The sequence below is a fragment of the Lutra lutra genome, chromosome 1 (genome assembly GCF_902655055.1).
Source record: "Lutra lutra chromosome 1, mLutLut1.2, whole genome shotgun sequence".
In the NCBI taxonomy this organism is placed as follows: domain Eukaryota; kingdom Metazoa; phylum Chordata; class Mammalia; order Carnivora; family Mustelidae; genus Lutra; species Lutra lutra.
In genome coordinates, this window is record NC_062278.1 from 222,779,364 (window position 1) to 222,794,691 (window position 15,328).

Sequence of the window (15,328 nt, forward strand, 5' to 3'; positions counted from 1 at the left end):
GACAAAGGCCTGAGGCATGACGGTCCGGGCTGGGGAGCGCTGGAATGCAAGGCCAGGGTGAGGCCAGAGGGGTGAGAGTTCACGCAGGGCTGTGACAGCCAGGCCGGTGGCCTCGAACACAAGCCTCGGGCCCCGGGGAACCTCTGATTTCCACTAGACAGCTCCGGGAGGCCCGGTACCCACGAGAGGGCTCAGGTCAGCGCTCCACCCAGGCAGCACCTCCTGTCTGGCCCAGCATTTGAAGCAGGCTCCCCGTCAGTGGCTGAGGATATCGAAGCCCAAGGAGCGTGGTCAGGTAGCCCTGGTGAGTCCCAGGGGTCAGTCCCCAGCCCACTTCCCAGAGCCGGGAACGGAGACCCCACCCATGGCGTGCTGTTAGCAGGCAGCCCCGTGCCCACACCCTGCAGGACTTCCGGCCTTGAGTACCGGGAAGTGGCTGGCCCCTCCCTCTCCTGCTGGGGCAACTTCCTGCCCGCCCTTACCTCAAGCCGGGGAGGGAACGTGGGAACCGTTCTGGGATCAAGCCCCACCCACTCCCCAGCTGCCACTACCTGTCGGTCTCGCCGGGGCCCCCTCTTCATGGGAAACAGCCGCCAGCCATGCCACTCCCAGGCTTTAAGACCACCCATCGTACCTGGGAGCGCCCTCTGTGATGGCCAAGACCCCTCCCCCGCCAAGTGGGCAGCACATTCACTCGTTTCATCTTGTTTATTACTTGAAATCACGGTGTTTGTATAGGTTTAATCTTTCCCAATTTTGTTTTCATACAGGAAACTCAGGCAAGGTGCCGGGACACCCCATAGCCCGACCCCTGAGGGTGGGTAATGCTTTCTTGGGGGAGCCCTGGTGAGGGCAGAGAGGGAAGGGCTGCCTGGGACCTCCACCCTCAGACCCGTGGAGGCACAGGTGTTATTTAAAAATTGTTTAAAAAAACAAAACAAACAAAAAAAACCCCGACAAAACAGAACACATTTAAATAGGTATCCAACACAGTTCTTCAAAAACAAACCCACTCCTTTTTTCTTTTTCTTTTTTTTTTGGAAAATGAAAACAAACAAAAATCAGTGACCCCTACCCTCTGACCCCTCCCTACCCACCCCCCCACAAAAAAGTTTACAGAGCTACAATTAACACATGATGTTCACATCTGAAACCATTAACTTTAAACACATAATGGGGGGGTTCACCTACAATAGGATGAAAGGAGGAACAGGCAGGGAGTGGGGGTGTCTGGAGGACAGAAAGGCGGGGCAAGGACCAGACTTGGGCAGGGGGCAGGGCCTGATAATCTCCATTATCATTAAAAAATAAGTGAATGAAAAAAAACTCCACCCCCATTGAAATGGCCCCAGTAGAGGGCTTGTCCCTCTGCCCCAGGGGAATCTGGGGATAAGGGCACGAGTGGGGAGGGTCCAATTTAGACCAGCAGCGAAGCCCCCCCCCCCAGGGGGTTAATGCTACACAGCGTCACCCCTACTGGGGCTTCACAGCTCAGCACCCCCTCCCCTCCTGACTGCCAGGGGGCCCTCCAGACACAGCCCACAGGCCACATCTCTCTTGGGTTGGGCCAGGAAGGAGGGCTGGGGGTGATTCCTCCGTCCCCCAACCGTTTCTCTCCCAGTTTTCAAGAGACTCCCAACCACTATTGGCTCAGAAAATTAATAGTCTATAAATACCCCAAGCTCAGAACAAAAAGGGGGTGGGGCCAGGGGAGATGGCACAGTGCGTGGATGCAAAGGCTGGTGGCTGGTCTGTCCCCCTCCCTTCCTTTCCTATTAGGAGAGGGCCCCACACTTCCACCTGAACCCCAGAGGCAGGCTGGGGCCAGCCTACTGAAGCGCCCCTCCTCTTTTTGTCCTGGAAAAATAGACCAAGAGAAAAAAGCATAGGTGTGGAGGAGACCTGGCCGCAGGGGCAGCGCAGCGGGTCTCCGGTGGCTGTGGGGCCTGCCGGCCACCCTGAAGGCCAGGGTGCAGTTGCAGTGGGCCTTCCCTCCTTGGCCCTGCCCGTCTGTAAAGTGCATCATGAGGCATCTACGTTTTTGACTTAAACCTGAAGGGGTGGGGGCGGCTTCCTCGTCTCGTCCCACTCTCGGCCATCTGGAGTGACTGCTACATCTCTGGAGCTTGGGAAGTGGGCGGGGAGGGCCCGGCTTGGCTGAGGACGGGAGCCACCACGGGAGGAAGAGGCGGGGAAGTGTGAGCTAAACCAAGGAGGCAGGAACCAAGTCCACGGAGAGTTCAGAAAACCATGGTAAGAATGGAAATTAAAACAAACAAACAAAAAAAAACCCAAAACCCCAAAAACTGAAAAAAAAAAAAAAAAAAAAAAAACACACAAAAAAACAAAAAACCCCACAAGAAACAAAAAGCAAAAAACAAAAAAAACAAAAACAAAACAAAAAAAAAAACAAAAACCAGAAGGAAGCTGGTAGGAAGGGAGGGGCCTCCCACTGCCCTGACCCCAACTGCCTGCCCTCCCGCGCGCAGGCTGGCCCAGGGGACTCTCCGCTCAAGGTAGCCGGGCGAGGGACGTGGTTCCTAGGCCACCACGAACTCTGACTTAATGTCAGGGTTGACTTCCGGCTTCCAAACGGAGTCCTCGAAGTCGAGGCCCAAGCCGGAGGCCTCACTGGGCCCGCTGCCCCCACCGCCACCGCTGGTGTCGCTGCGGCCGGCCTTGCGGCTTGGCGGCCAGTGGTAGGGCCCGCGGGCATCCCGCCGGGCCTTCCTGCGGAGCCGTTTCTGCTGGAGCAGGAGCTGGAGGCGCTCCACCTTGCAGCGGGTGGCCCGATTTTCTGTCTGCCGCAGCCGGTCCCCTGAAAGGAGGCAGTGACCATGAGCCCTGTGGCCCTTGGGGGGAGAGGCCAGACAACCCCCAATCCCCACGGCATGAGGCACCACCCAGCATTCCCGGTCGCCAGTAGGTGTCTCAGACTGGAGGCTTCTCAAGCCCCGTCCACTGCAAGACCCGGCCAAGGCGGGCGCTGGAGCACACCGCCAGCCCACTGGTCAGGTGGGACGATGGCCCTCAGGCTGGTGGCTTTGTTTCCCCTTCATGACCTGGGCCGGAGGCCCGCCAAGGCAGAACAGTGACACTGTTCCACAGGACTCAGGATTTCCTGGGGCCCGCTGGGTCTCTGGGGGACTCAAGCCACCCCTGGAGCAGCAACGACACCCCCCTTCATCAGACCAGGCCATTCACAGAGGCCCCACCTGCCATCTGGACAAAGTGCAAGGGGGGTGGGGGGAGGGAAGGAAGTGCCCCCCTCGGGAGAGGACAAGGACACTTTGTGCCCTAAACACACATGCTCCGTTCTCTCCGCTCTTCTGCGGAGCAAGGCAAGCAGCAGCTGCCGCCCCCCCTCCCAGCCCCCCCGGCGGGTCAGCTGCTCCGAGCCACGCACAGAGGGGCCTTGAACAGCCCAGGGACGGGCGGGGTGCGCTGGACACTCACCCAGGGGCTTGCACATGCGGGCCTGGCTCAGGGAGGCTGGGGTTGCAGCCGCCAGCTTCTCGCAGGAGGTAGTTTTGGGGGTGAGGTCCGGGGCAGGTGAGGCGGGCGCGCACTGCGCATGGCAGCGCAGCTGGGTCAGGGACGGAGGCATGCCCTGGTAGTGCCGCGTGGCACTCAGAAGGTCGTTGAGGATCTGCAGGATGGTGCCGATGTCACGCCGCGGCCGCCCGCTGCTGTCCTGGCAGTTGGGGTGCAGTGTGCCTGCAGGAGGTGGGGGGCTGCTGGTGAGTGCGGGCGGGATGGACACGTGGCCTCTGAAGCGCATGCGCAGACAGGTGGGCCCCCAGGGTGGGAGCGAGCACGCGGGGACCTGCGCCTCCTGGGGGCCCACAGCCTCCCGTACGGTGGGGCACGGGCGAGATCGTACCCCCACCCAGCCGCTGCCTCTGGGTGGCAGGGGATCCGTGCAGGGGTACTGCGACACCTACCAGAGAATGTCCCTGAGAAGACCCCTGGGGCATGGTTCACGAAGCTCTCGATGACAGCGCCAGGCTTGCGGGAGCGGGAGGTAGGGCTCCCCCCGGGGGTGGAAGTGGGGCTAGCGCCAGCACTGGCAGGGGGCGAACAGTCCATCTGCAGGATGCCAAGGAGAAGAAGGCAGGTCAGCTGCGGTGGGTGGGGTTTGGGGTGGGGAGCAAGGACAGTCCCTGGAGGCTGTAGACCTGGGGCTCTGAGCCCCCACCCTCTGTGAGGCGGGGGACAGCCCACCTTTCCCAGACTCACCTCAGGGCAGGTGGCGGAAGCGGAGTGGGATCGGAAGGAGCCGGCGGTGACAGGCGAGGGGGACGTGGGGGCAGGGCTGCTGGCCATCGGGGGGACTCGGGCAGCGCCGGCCATGGGCCGGCAGGGGGACACGGGGGCGGCCATGCCGGGGTCCCCACGGGCAGCGGCGGCGGCAGCGGCGGCGGCGGCCAGCACGTGGCGGTGCTGGAGCGGGGCGTGCTGGGCGGCCAGCTGCAGCTGCACGAACATCATGTGGTCCCCCACGCGCAGCGCCAGGGTCAGCGGCGAGCGGCCCGACAGGAAGTCACTGACCTGTAGAGAGGGGCCCGTCAGCGCCAGGGCCCCAGCCTACTGCGTCCCCAGCCCGGCCCAGCCCCGGCACCCCACGCTGCGTGACCTGGGGCCTCTCGCCGCCCCTCTCTGGGCTCTGGGGTCCCTGTCGGTGCCACGGACGCTTAAATAAAATGAATCGGTATTTCCGGAAGACGCCTCCGCCAGCCCGGCCCGGCCCGGGCGCCACTGGGGGCTGTGGGGGACAGAGGCGGGTCAGATGGGGGGGCCTGGCCCTCCCTGGCCAGCTTGGTTCTTTCAAGGGGAAACTGAGGCCAGAGGGGGCAAGACCCAGTCAGCAGTTGCTGCCCTCAAATACCCCCACCCTCCCAGCTCCCCATCCTCTGCCTGTGAACACCAGAGGGGAGTCAATCGCAGACCCCCTCCCAGTTAAGCCACCCAGGCAGCGAGTGGGCGGGAATTCCTGGACAAATTCTTCTTCCTAACCTTTGGTTTCTCAAGATAAATATTTATCTGTCCTGGGTGGGGCTGAGGCTGAGGGGGAGGCTTCGCTGCTGGAGGGGGCCCTGATGGTTCTGAGGCCTGGGTCCCGCGAGACCTCTATGCAGCCCCAACACAAACCCTCAGATCTGGTGGGTGGCGGCGGCAGGGGGTGCATCCGACACCCAGTGCAGACTGGGTCCCGCCTCTGGAGCCTGGCCAGTGCTGAGCTTTCCCCAGGGGCGAGGATGGTGGGGGGGGGGGTGGAGGTTTCTGAGAAGTGACATAGGCCGGGATGACTCAGAACCACCGCCTCCCAGCCCTCCGCTGGCAGCGGCTGGCGTAACCTTCTCTGCTTGGGGGCCGCAGGGAGGCGGGGAGGAAGGCGGGCAGTGTGCAGCTCCCCCAAACCCTGAAGCCTGGTCTGCAGGGTACCCCCCCCGGGTCCAGAAGCTCCCCTTGCAGGAAAGGCTTGGGGTGGCTCCCCAAGAGCAGCTGGGGAGTACCCCCCCCACCCCTCCGCCCTGCAACTTCCTCCCTGGGGAGGGCGAACAGGCGGGCACGACTCGGTGCCAGGCGGGGAAACAGCCCTGGGAGCCAGTCACTCCGCCCAGCGCCCCCCTCCTGACGTAGGCACTGTGGGGCGGATGTGAACCAAAGACACCCCTGGCCCCCCTGCCAACCGCAGGCCCCCCTGAGAGCCGAGAGCTCAGTTCCCTTCTTCACCAGGAAATCCAGTGCGGCCCCCACCCGGCTTCTGGGACCCCAGCTCTGCCTGTAGCCCACCGGCCCTCCTGATGGCAGACCACCCAGCACCAGCGCCCCTCTTCCTCCTCACTACCTAGCTGGTGAGGACAGGATGCTACATGTCGGGGAGGGGGCGAGGGCCTCCGGGTAGGAGGAAGGGAAGCCGCTGAGCAGGTTTCCTGCGGCCAGCCCAGCCCACCCCCTAGCTGGGGCGGGCAGCAGCCTGCTTCCCCCACCCTGGCAGCAGGCGGATAGCTGAAGCCTGTGTCACCCTCCTGGGAGGAGGGCCCTGCCGCCAGAAAAATGAGGAAAGGAAGAGGTAAAAAAAAAAAAAATAAATAAATAAATAAATGCTGCAACAAAACCGGGAATCCGGCCGTGGGCCAGTCCCTGCCTTTCTCCTCAGCTCCTGGCCAGTTGCTAAATATTTTCCTAACATCCTGTCTAGGCTAAGGCCCTGGGGTGAGAGCCCCCCTCCCCCTTTTGGGGCAGAGAACAAAGGCCAAAGGGAGAAGGGGAGGGAGTCACCCCTTACAATGGGGTCAAAGAAATCGGAAGGAGTGTCACCCAGGCTGGCCCCTCCAGTCCTCCTCCCACCCACCCACCCACAGAAATGTTAAAAAAAAAAAAAAAGGTCGCCCTCGGGAAACCGCAGTGGCTGTGGAGGGAGTACTCCTCAGTATAGGGCTGGGGCCCCAGGCCCAAGGTCACCCCGGCGGGCAGGCTTGTGAAAGCCCAGCCCCCTCCCCCATGGCAGCCACCGTGGGAGAGAAGGCCCTCAAGGTCAGGTGGTGAGTGCGGAGAGGGAGGAGGAAGAGGAAGCTGGGTGACCAGCCCAAACTGGCAGGAAGACTGGGCGGTGCGTCCCCTCCCTCCCCACGGGTCTCCTGGGAGCACAACCACCCCCACTCCCAGGCCCTCCCTCCGGTCTCAGAGGGGCCAGCGCGGGTCTTACCTGCGTCTCGGTCAGGCTCTCCAGGGCCTGCATCACAGACTGCTCTGGCCTCGAGGCCTGGGACTGAAACAGAGGAGAAGGCGCTCTGAGCGGGCGCTCCGCTGCAAGAGGGCCCCGGGCACCAGGGCGGGGGAGCTGCTTGCCGGCGGGGGCCGCCCTGGCAGGGTGTGTGCTGGGAACCAAGCTCTCAGGGGAAGGGGCTGCCCGCCTGCGCCAGAGCCTCCGGGGCACTGTGCCCTGGCCATTTACCATGAGGCCCGCCTCCACGGTGGGCACCAGCGTCAGCTTGCTGCCATCCCCCACGCCGAACTCCTGCAGCTTCCCCGAGCTGAGCCGGCTAGGGGAGGAAGGAAGGAAGAGGGTGAGGCCAAGGAGACACTGCGGTGAGGCGGAAGCACAGGCCAGCGGGGAGGGCTGTGTTCCTGGGGGAGATATGGGAGCTCTACCCACCCCTATCCCTCCCCAGCTCCCCAACCAGAGGGGTGGTTATGTGTGTGTATGTAGGGGGAGTGTCAAGTATCTGGCCCCGAAGGCCCCCATGCAAGTGGCTCAAACCTCCTCGGGGAAGAAGCCCCACTCTGGGCTGGGGCACCACCTCAGCACCTCAACAAAGCACTTTTTTGTCGACAGGCGCCAGTGCACCCTTGCGGTCCTCCGCCACCCTCCCCTCACCCCACGGCCGGCCCCTGCCTGTAACTCCGGCCCGGAGCTTTTCTCTGTGGGAGCCACAGACCTTAGCCTTTAGGGTCTTTTGCAGTGCCGGGCTCCCCCTCCTCCCTCCCTCCCCGGCGCCCGGCGCAGGCCGCGGCGGCTCAGACAAAGGAGACCCTCCCCCACCCGCCCCTCCCCCACTGGGGCCCCTCCGCTGGGGATGGACACTGTGTGTCCCTGGAGGCCCGCGGGGGGAGTGCTCCCCGGCCTGGAGGCGATTTAAATACCAGGGGGGAGGGGGAGACTGCGGGAGTGCTCGGTGGTTAGAACAAAGGGGGGGTAGAAAGACGCAAGTAGGGGAAGAAAACAGCCAGACGTAGGGGGGGGCACCGAGCAGATACGGAAGCCAGCGGGAAAGCAGGCAGAGAAGGAGGCGGCCGCGCCCCCCGAACCCCGCTGCCGAGACCCCCACGCTGACCCGGGACTCTTGCCTTCCCAGGAGGGAGGGGGACGCCCTCGCAGCAGCCTTTGTGCAGCGACCCCGGGCGGGGGAGGGGGCCGAGGCAGGCAAGGCCGAGCAGAGGGCGCCCGAGAGCGCGCGGCGCGCCCCCGCCCCCCGTCTGGCCGCCCCCTTCCTTTCCCGTGCGGCGCGCTCTTTGTTCCCGCCCGGGGGCCGGGGCCCGAGGGGGCGGCGGGTCCGAGGGCGGCGCGCGGTACCTACGTGTCTTTGTGGAGCAGCGCCAGGCGCTCCTTGGGCACTTTGAGCCGCTGGGACAGCCGCTTGCGCAGCCCCTCCACCGTTTCGTCCGGGGGCACCGACAGCTCATAGCGGGTGCCCGTTGTGCTATGGATCGCCAGACTCATGGGCGCCGCCTCGGCCGCCGGGCCTAGCTCGCAGGCGCCGCCGGGGGCCCCGCGCCGGCAGCTCCGGGCGCCTCCGGGCTGCGGCTCCATCCCCGGCCCGCGCTGGAGGGCTGGGGTCCACTGGGCGCCGCCAATCCTCGTCGCGCCTCCGGGCAGTGCAGGGGGGTTGGGCTCCCCGAACCGGGGGTCCTCGCCGTTCCTAGGGAAAGCGCACGAACCCTTCGAGAAAGTCCCAGGAGCGGAAGGTGAATCAAGAATCAAAAATCCGAGCGGCGCTCCGGGGTCGCTCTGGCTCGTCGGGGCGCCTTCCGGGGGTGGGGACTGCACTCGCGGCTCCTTTCAAGGACGCTGGGCGTGGGGGAGGGTCCCGAGAAAGGGGCGCCGCTTAGGCGGTCGCGTTCGGTGTCGGCCGCCGCTCGGGCCGCGCTTCCCCGCGCGTCCCCTCCCTTAGCAACAGCCGTCCCCGCCGCCGCCGCCGCCGCCGCTTGAAAGATCTGGGGGTGAAAGTAACAAGAAAAAAAAGTTATAATGTATCAACGTTCCAGGGGGCGGGACTGCCGCCCCCTCCCATTCACTACTTACTCCGCCGGCCCTGAGTCGGCCAATCGCCGCGCGCCGAACGCCCAGTCGGCCGCGCGGGCGGGCCAATGAGAAGCGCCGTGGCGCTGCCCCACGTGGCCGCGCGGGCCCGCCCATCACCCCGCCCCCGGCCCGGCGGCCAAGGGGAGCTCGGCGGGGGCGGGGCTGGCGCCGCTCCGGCCCGCCCCCGCGCTCCACCCGCCCGCGCCGGGGGCCATTCATACAGCCCGCAACAAAGGGCAGGCGGCCCGAGGGGGATCGGGTTGAGTGGGGGAGCGGCGGCGCGGGGTCCCTGTCCCGGACGGCGCGGCGTGGGGGCGGGCACTATCTCCGCGCCGGGAGGGGCAGGAAGCCGGGGTACCTCCCCCCGCGCCTGTCCGGGAAGCCGCCGCGAGCGGAAGCGGGAGGCGATCCCTGCGCTTCGGGGCCCAGACGGCTCTCAGGAGGTTCGGCCGCCGGGCGTCCCCCACCCGTGGGGCGTGAGGTCCCGGGGAGGAGCGGGGCTGCGGGGGGGCCTGCACCGCGGTGACGTGGGCCGGTGCCGGGAGGGCCCTTCCCCTCCCGCACCTTCCCGCGCCGGTACCACCTCGCGTACCACCCCTGTCCTGCGGGCCCGGCCCGCTTCCCTAGTTGCGCCAGCCCGAGCCGTGACGTTACGCGGCGTCCCCGGCTGCGCCCGCGCGCGCCGCTTGGGGCTGCGGTGAGTCAGCAGCGCCAGTGCGCCCCCTGCCGGCCTCGTCCGGGAGCGCTGCCTGAAGTCCTGGGGAGGGGGCGAAGCAGCTGCCCCGGGGCGGGAGAGAGGCCTACGGGACTGCTGGCGAGGTGGGAACCTCCGCTAGGGGTCTGGAGCCTCTAAGGCGGGAGGCCAGGCCGCACAATTGAAGAAACTGAGGCTGAACAGCAACTTGCTCAAGGTCACTCGCGGGGTAGGAAGAGTTGCCCGGTAGGCGGGGCGGGGGCTGAGGTCTTGCCTGGGCGGTGCTGCTTGCGCCGAGCCCCTCCCATCCCACGACCGGAGGGGCTCGCCAGGGCTGGAGACACCCCGAGCCTTGCCTGCCCCGAAAACAAAGAAAAGTGGGGCACCTTTAAGAGCCTAGAGTGGGGCCCTCCTACTAGTCCGGCGAGATCCCACCCGCACTCACCGGACGCGGCCGGTCCGAGGTCTCAACAGTCCCGAGTGCACCCACGTCCGGGGACAGAGCGCGGTGGCGGGGCAGGTCTGGGGCCGAGCGGGCGGCCCCCAAGCCTTTATCCGCACCGCCTTCCCTCGGGGTGGAGTTTGGGCGGGCAGGGGGCGGAGGGCCGGGCGGCCGCTGACGCAGGCGGGCCCCCGCCCCTGCCTGCAGGCCGGGGCCCTGGGGCGCCTTAGGTTCTGGGCCACCCACCCCGAAGCCTCGCTTCGTATATTGGGGGTCTTTCCATAAATGCTGCTGAACCCAAGGTCACGAACGGCAGCGCCGATGGGTCGGATCCCCAGGACGGGGTTTCGGGGTGCACAGGTTGGCTCCCGTCCCGCCCTCTTTCCTGCCACTCTAGGCCCGGTGCTTCCGCCTGGGGGCGCCCGCGTGGGGGAGCGCAAGGGAGGTGGGGGGTGCCTGAGTCAGAGGCCACGGTCCAGGAAAACAGGCTGGAGTCACCTGCCTGTTGTGGGGGTGCCCCAGCCAGCTGCCCCAGCAGCCTGGCCTCCTGCATCCCTTAACGGTGACCTCAGAAGGCATTTACGGAGCGATTAACCTGCGCCAGGCCAGCCTAGTGCAGCTAGTCACCACCCACCGCGCTGTGACCTTTCCGAGCCTGTTTCCGCGGTTCTCCTCGGCGGTAGACGGATGGGGAGAATCCAGCTCGGCTCATTCTGGGGTCCGGGGGTGGGCAGGATCACCCCACCCATTTCACAGACCAGTTAACTGACAGCAAACAGCAGCAGGTGGAAATGCGGCCAGTCCTCGTTCTCCCAGCACGTGCTCTGGGTCGGCAACGGAGGACGACCCTGAGTGGTGTGGGGGTGCTCAGTCTTCCTGCTCCCCTGCCCCTTGTCCATTTATCTGGTTTCTCACTGTATCTGGCCTGACCACCTCCACTCCACCCTAGTCATGGGCACCCCTCCCAGGGCTGTGTTCCTTTCCAGGTCTCCATCCTGCTCCCACCCAAAGCTCCTGCAGCCTTCGACCTGACCCCTCCCACCCTCACCATCACCTCCACACCCAGAGGCTCCCAGCCCCACAGGGTCAGGAGACCTTTGGGAGGGGGCCACTGGGGGCTGGGATGGAGGAAGTGCTGGAGCCTGGAGAGGAGGCTATGGGGCCACCGCTGAGGGCCCTGCTGCTGGAAGAACAGGGGGGTGGCAGAGGGAGCTGTGTGCCCTGAAGCCAAGCATTTGGCGCTGGGTCAGGAACTTACAGCCACGGCAGACTGGGCTGTGTGATCTGCGGAGTGGGTGAGACCTTGCCCTTCAGGTCACCAGGGGAGCAGCTGGTCCTCCCGGAACTGGGGCCCTGAGGGTCCATGCACATTTAGGAGTGGGACAGTGCTCTCAGGAAGGGACCATGGGCCCAGCCTGGCTCTACAGGTCCAACTTAAAAAACACACCAAGTCAATCCACTTCCTGCTTTTTTTTCCCGTTTAAAGGATCCCGTGCTCTAGTCAGCCCCTGGGTGTGAGCAAACACGCAGTCCAAGGGGACCCCCTTCCTCAAAGAAGGACAAGCCCTTGTGTGAGCCTGCTCTCGAGGGAAGGGTGGTGACCTCCGGTTCCTGGTCATATGACCCACTCCACCCTGGGTGTCTCCAGCCCAGGACAAGGCTCCGGGCAACTTAGGCTGTCCCTGCAGACCCACATCAGGTGTGGGCATCCCTAACACCCCAAGGCTCCCATCTCCCTCAGGAGGCCTGCTCTGTGCCGAAGAATCTTACCTATGTTCAGAGCTGTCCCTGGCCAGAGGCTGAACCCTCTCAGGAACAGGGGTACGGCTAGAAGGACCGCTGGTTTGGGTGCCCGTCCAGCAGCTTGGCTCAAAGTGCTGTGGTCGCACTGCCTTACCTGTCCGTGGTGTTATTTATAGTTCCCAAAGCGTGACCATGAACTCCAAAACCCAGAACAGGGAGGAGTGGGCCTGCTCCTGTGAGCCCATGGCTGTCACAACACTCTTTGGCCTGGGGAGAGTCAGCTGCTTGGCCTACCAGCCTGAGTAGGGGGACCCAGGAAGAAAGACCCCATAGCTGTGAACTAAGAAGCCTCCACAAGCAAGGCTCCCGCGACATGGAGCACCAATGAAGCCAGGGGACAGTCACTCGCACGGGACCATGACACACAAATCCACAGCCCATCTGTGCTGACAACATGCCTGGGGGTTGGGGGGCCTCCCTGTCACCTCCAGACTGCCAGTGACACACGGGAAGGCCCAGGCTCTCCCGCACACTCACCACCCTGGAATCCCCTGTCAGCCCTGCTCAGGCCTAGGGCTCAGGCAGGGGGGTGAGGAGACCCCTCCCCCAAAGTCTCCTGCCGGGCCACCTGGAGCCAGCTTCTGGGCCACCCCCATGCTTGCAACCGAGAAGAAATGGAACAGCACACAAGCTGCGCAGAGCCAGGGCTGCCCCTGCCTGGCAGCCCCACCCCATCTGGGGCCAGCCCAGGGGCCTGGATGGCACAGAGGTGCCAACACCACCAGGGACGAGGCGCTTGGCCAGCCAGGCCACCCACAGGCCGGGTGAGCAGAGGGCTGGGCCTCTGTGGGAGCAGGCAGGACCCGCCTCTTCCCAGCGTGGCTGGGGCGGGCCGGGGAGCCCACAGGGCAGACGGCACATCCTGAAACTTGGCTGAGCCCCAGGTGGCTGTCCAGCAGCCCAGGCCTGGCCCTGGAGCAGCAGCCACGCCCCTGCCTGCCGTCTCCCCACGCCCGGCCAGCAGCCTGTGCCAATCCCCACCCTCCTGGGCTGATGGCACCCCGCCCACCACCTACCCTGGTTTTACAGGCCATGCCCCTTGCACATCCCACTCCCCAGTTTTCTACAGACCCCCGAGGACCTTTCAGCCCCAGCTTCTATCCCCTGGAGCCTGAGGCTGGTGTTCAACGCCTGATCCCCGTGCAGAGACACACACACGGCTGGGACAAAGACCAGGGAAGGTCCTGAAGACAGAGGTCCAAGAAGCACACAGAAGCAGCGTACACGAGTCGGGTCCCTGGCTTTTAATGGGGGGCTCGAGCTGGGGTCAGGCCATCCCTTGGAGGCAGCTGGCAGCGGGTCTCCATGGCAGGGGCTACAGGCTCAGGGGGATGGTGGGTGACACATGAGGTTGGGTGGGGGGGGACACAGCCCCTCCTCAAACAGCAGAGCAGGTGTCTGGGCTTACCCACAGCCACCAGGCCTACCGGCTCTGGCGAGGAGGTGGGATCCCGGCGGGCTCTCGGCGGGAAGCTAGCGCCGTGCTGCCCCCTGGCGGCCTTCTCTGGCGAGACCGCTCCGGCCACAGGAGAAGCCCCGCAGGCGGCTCGCAGCCCTTCCCCCCCCCCCCCCCCCCCCCCCCCCCGCTCCTCAGACCGGCCCCCTGCCAGCCGGCTCAGCCTGCCCGGGACACCTCCTGCCCAGTTCTGGGCCTCGGTTTCGCTGCTGGCCAGGGCCACGCACCGCCTACTCGAGAGCCTTCACCAGGGCCTCATTGGCCTCGATGCGGATCTGGATCTCAGCCCTGGAGGCCTCGTCCGCCGCCCCTGACAGCTCCGACTGTGCCTTCTCCAAGTTCACCTTGGCTGCCTGCGGGAAGGGGGGAATGGGTGAGAGCCAAGTGGCGACCCCAGCCTGGTGCCGGCCCCTCCACCAAACTCGAGTTCCCTTCCCCGAAGCCATCTCTAGCACAGCCCCGGCCTCCTCGGTGCATCCGTCTCCCTTGGGACACTCACCCCCACGTCGAGCATGTCCAGCGTCACGGCCTCTTCGGCCAGCAACTGCACGGAGGAATCAGCGTTCACTGTGACGGAGCCACTGCTCACTACAGGAAGAGGAAGGCGTGAGACCTCCACACCCACACCAGGAAAGTGGCTCCACGCTGTAGCCCTAGAGTCTAGCACGGAAAACAGGCAGCCGGAGAGCGTGACACACGCACATGGGGCTCAGGGGCACCTACTGGAGGCTGGACGCAGGGGACACCCACCTGCCCATCAGCTAAGCCAGCATGAGGACGGAGGCGGGAGTGGGGTTCGAACCCTGCTGCGCCTCGCAGCTGTGCTAGTGGAGGCACGTCTTGGAATGCAGGGGCCTGCACCTCCTAAGGGGCCCCTCTGGCACCGAGCTTGACCTCTCTGTCAGACCCCTGTCCCCCACCCCGCCTCCCTACAAGCTCCTTAACCCCAAGCCTGCTCTGTGCCCTTTACTTTTCCCAAACCCATGCCCAGACACTGGATCCGACGTGGGGAAGTACGCGGCCCCTAGCCAGTCCCTTCCCACCAGACTCACCAAAGTATTTGGAGGTGGTGCCGTCCTCAGCATGGACAACCACCAGCCCCGGCCGCAGGACCTGTAGGGTGGGCACGTGGGCCGCAAGGATGCCAAAGGCTCCTGTCTGTGTGGGGACATCCACTTGCCGGACATTGGCACCGTTGAAAAACACCTGGAAAGACGACACGGAGCGCGTCACTGCAGGCCAGTCTTCCGGCGCTGGGACCGGCTCTCCTGCAGGAAAAGGGCCAAAGGCAGGAAGGAACACTGACGGCGGACACAGAGACGCCCCCCGCGCGAGACAGGGGCTTTGGCCCCCGCAGCCTCCCCCTGCCAGCCTCTAGCGCAGGGCCCGACCACACAGAAACAATGCAGGAGCACAAAGGGCGCACCAACCCGGGCGGGCACCCAAGAGAACGAGTGTCCGACGCTGTGGGACATGCGGAGCGGGCGGGGGGGGGGGTGCGGGGAGGTCGAGTCCGTGGACGTTGGCTTCCAGAGGAAACTGTACAGGACTCGGATTCCACACCACAGGGAAGAGCGTAGGGCTCGGGAAGGAGTGCGGGGGGCGACTCCGAGGTGGGGGGCTCGGAAGCCGGACCAAATGAGACGGAAGGGGCGCGGGTCCGGGATCCCAGAAGGGGTTGGGGGCCTCGGACACCCGGAGGCTGCGGAGCCCGGATTCTGGACGACACCGGGGAGGGACCCAGGGAGCGGGACAAATGGGGATCGACACCCCAAAGGCGGGGGTCTCCGACTGCGGACCACTACGGGTCCGGACCGGAGACGGCGACCATGCGGGGTCCCGAGCCAGACCGGCCTCCGAACCTGCGTCGGTGAGGCGAAGGTGAAGGACATCTGTCCCGGGCCCGCAGCCGGGGCCGGAGCAGCGGCGGCCTCGGCGTAGGCGCGGGCCTGGCGTGCGAGGGAACGCAGGCCCGGACGGCGGAGCAGCGCGGCGGGTAGCATGGCGACGGCTGCCGGGGTACTCCAGCCAAACGCTGGAAACTGGAGGACGAGGAGGACGACGCGCGGGGACCTCTGGGAAGAGGAGTCCTGGCAAAGGCGCACGCGCGCACTACGACTCCCA

At 65.4% G+C, this 15,328-nt stretch overlaps 2 protein-coding genes across 5 annotated transcripts; both read right to left on the bottom strand.

Annotated features, from left to right (window-relative positions):
• Positions 1–693: 693 nt before the first annotated feature.
• Positions 694–10,950, bottom strand: MIDN (midnolin). Of its 3 annotated transcripts, none has more exons than XM_047710624.1 (9): positions 9,949–10,950; positions 8,085–8,721; positions 6,962–7,049; positions 6,713–6,775; positions 4,637–4,765; positions 4,240–4,551; positions 3,945–4,089; positions 3,457–3,717; positions 694–2,818 (listed from the first exon to the last, which is right to left on the bottom strand). In XM_047710624.1, the coding sequence occupies exons 2-9, from the start codon at positions 8,315–8,317 to the stop codon at positions 2,541–2,543; spliced, it is 1,509 nt and encodes a 502-aa protein (XP_047566580.1). In that variant the 5' UTR covers positions 8,318–8,721; positions 9,949–10,950; the 3' UTR covers positions 694–2,540. The 3 variants fall into 3 exon arrangements, with proteins under 3 accessions (XP_047566580.1, XP_047566591.1, XP_047566600.1); XM_047710635.1 differs by lacking the exon at positions 9,949–10,950 and adding an exon at positions 8,810–8,827; XM_047710644.1 differs by lacking the exon at positions 4,637–4,765 and having other exon boundaries at positions 9,949–10,917.
• A 2,027-nt stretch (positions 10,951–12,977) lies between these two features.
• ATP5F1D (ATP synthase F1 subunit delta) lies at positions 12,978–15,276 on the bottom strand. 2 transcript variants are annotated; one of them, XR_007123870.1, is made up of 5 exons: positions 15,067–15,276; positions 14,257–14,410; positions 13,704–13,792; positions 13,354–13,557; positions 12,978–13,323 (listed from the first exon to the last, which is right to left on the bottom strand). XR_007123870.1 is itself a non-coding variant. In XM_047711129.1 (4 exons), the coding sequence occupies exons 1-4, from the start codon at positions 15,205–15,207 to the stop codon at positions 13,435–13,437; spliced, it is 507 nt and encodes a 168-aa protein (XP_047567085.1). In that variant the 5' UTR covers positions 15,208–15,276; the 3' UTR covers positions 12,978–13,434. The 2 variants fall into 2 exon arrangements, 1 of the variants encoding a protein (XP_047567085.1); XM_047711129.1 differs by having other exon boundaries at positions 12,978–13,557.
• Between the last annotated feature and the right edge of the window lie 52 nt (positions 15,277–15,328).

Excerpts from the sequence above, each read along its gene's own strand:
- MIDN (XM_047710624.1), bottom strand. The coding sequence starts at position 8,317 with ATGGAGCCGCAGCCCGGAGGCGCCCGGAGCTGCCGGCGCGGGGCCCCC. Across the intron at positions 4,552-4,636 it reads GGGGCGGCGAGAGGCCCCAG|GTCAGTGACTTCCTGTCGGG; the intron begins GTCACGCAGCGT and ends CCCTCTCTACAG. Across the intron at positions 4,090-4,239 it reads CTTCCGCCACCTGCCCTGAG|ATGGACTGTTCGCCCCCTGC; the intron begins GTGAGTCTGGGA and ends GGCATCCTGCAG.
- ATP5F1D (XM_047711129.1), bottom strand. The coding sequence starts at position 15,207 with ATGCTACCCGCCGCGCTGCTCCGCCGTCCGGGCCTGCGTTCCCTCGCA. Across the intron at positions 13,793-14,256 it reads CACCACCTCCAAATACTTTG|TGAGCAGTGGCTCCGTCACA; the intron begins GTGAGTCTGGTG and ends CTCTTCCTGTAG. Across the intron at positions 13,558-13,703 it reads TGGACATGCTCGACGTGGGG|GCAGCCAAGGTGAACTTGGA; the intron begins GTGAGTGTCCCA and ends CCCTTCCCGCAG.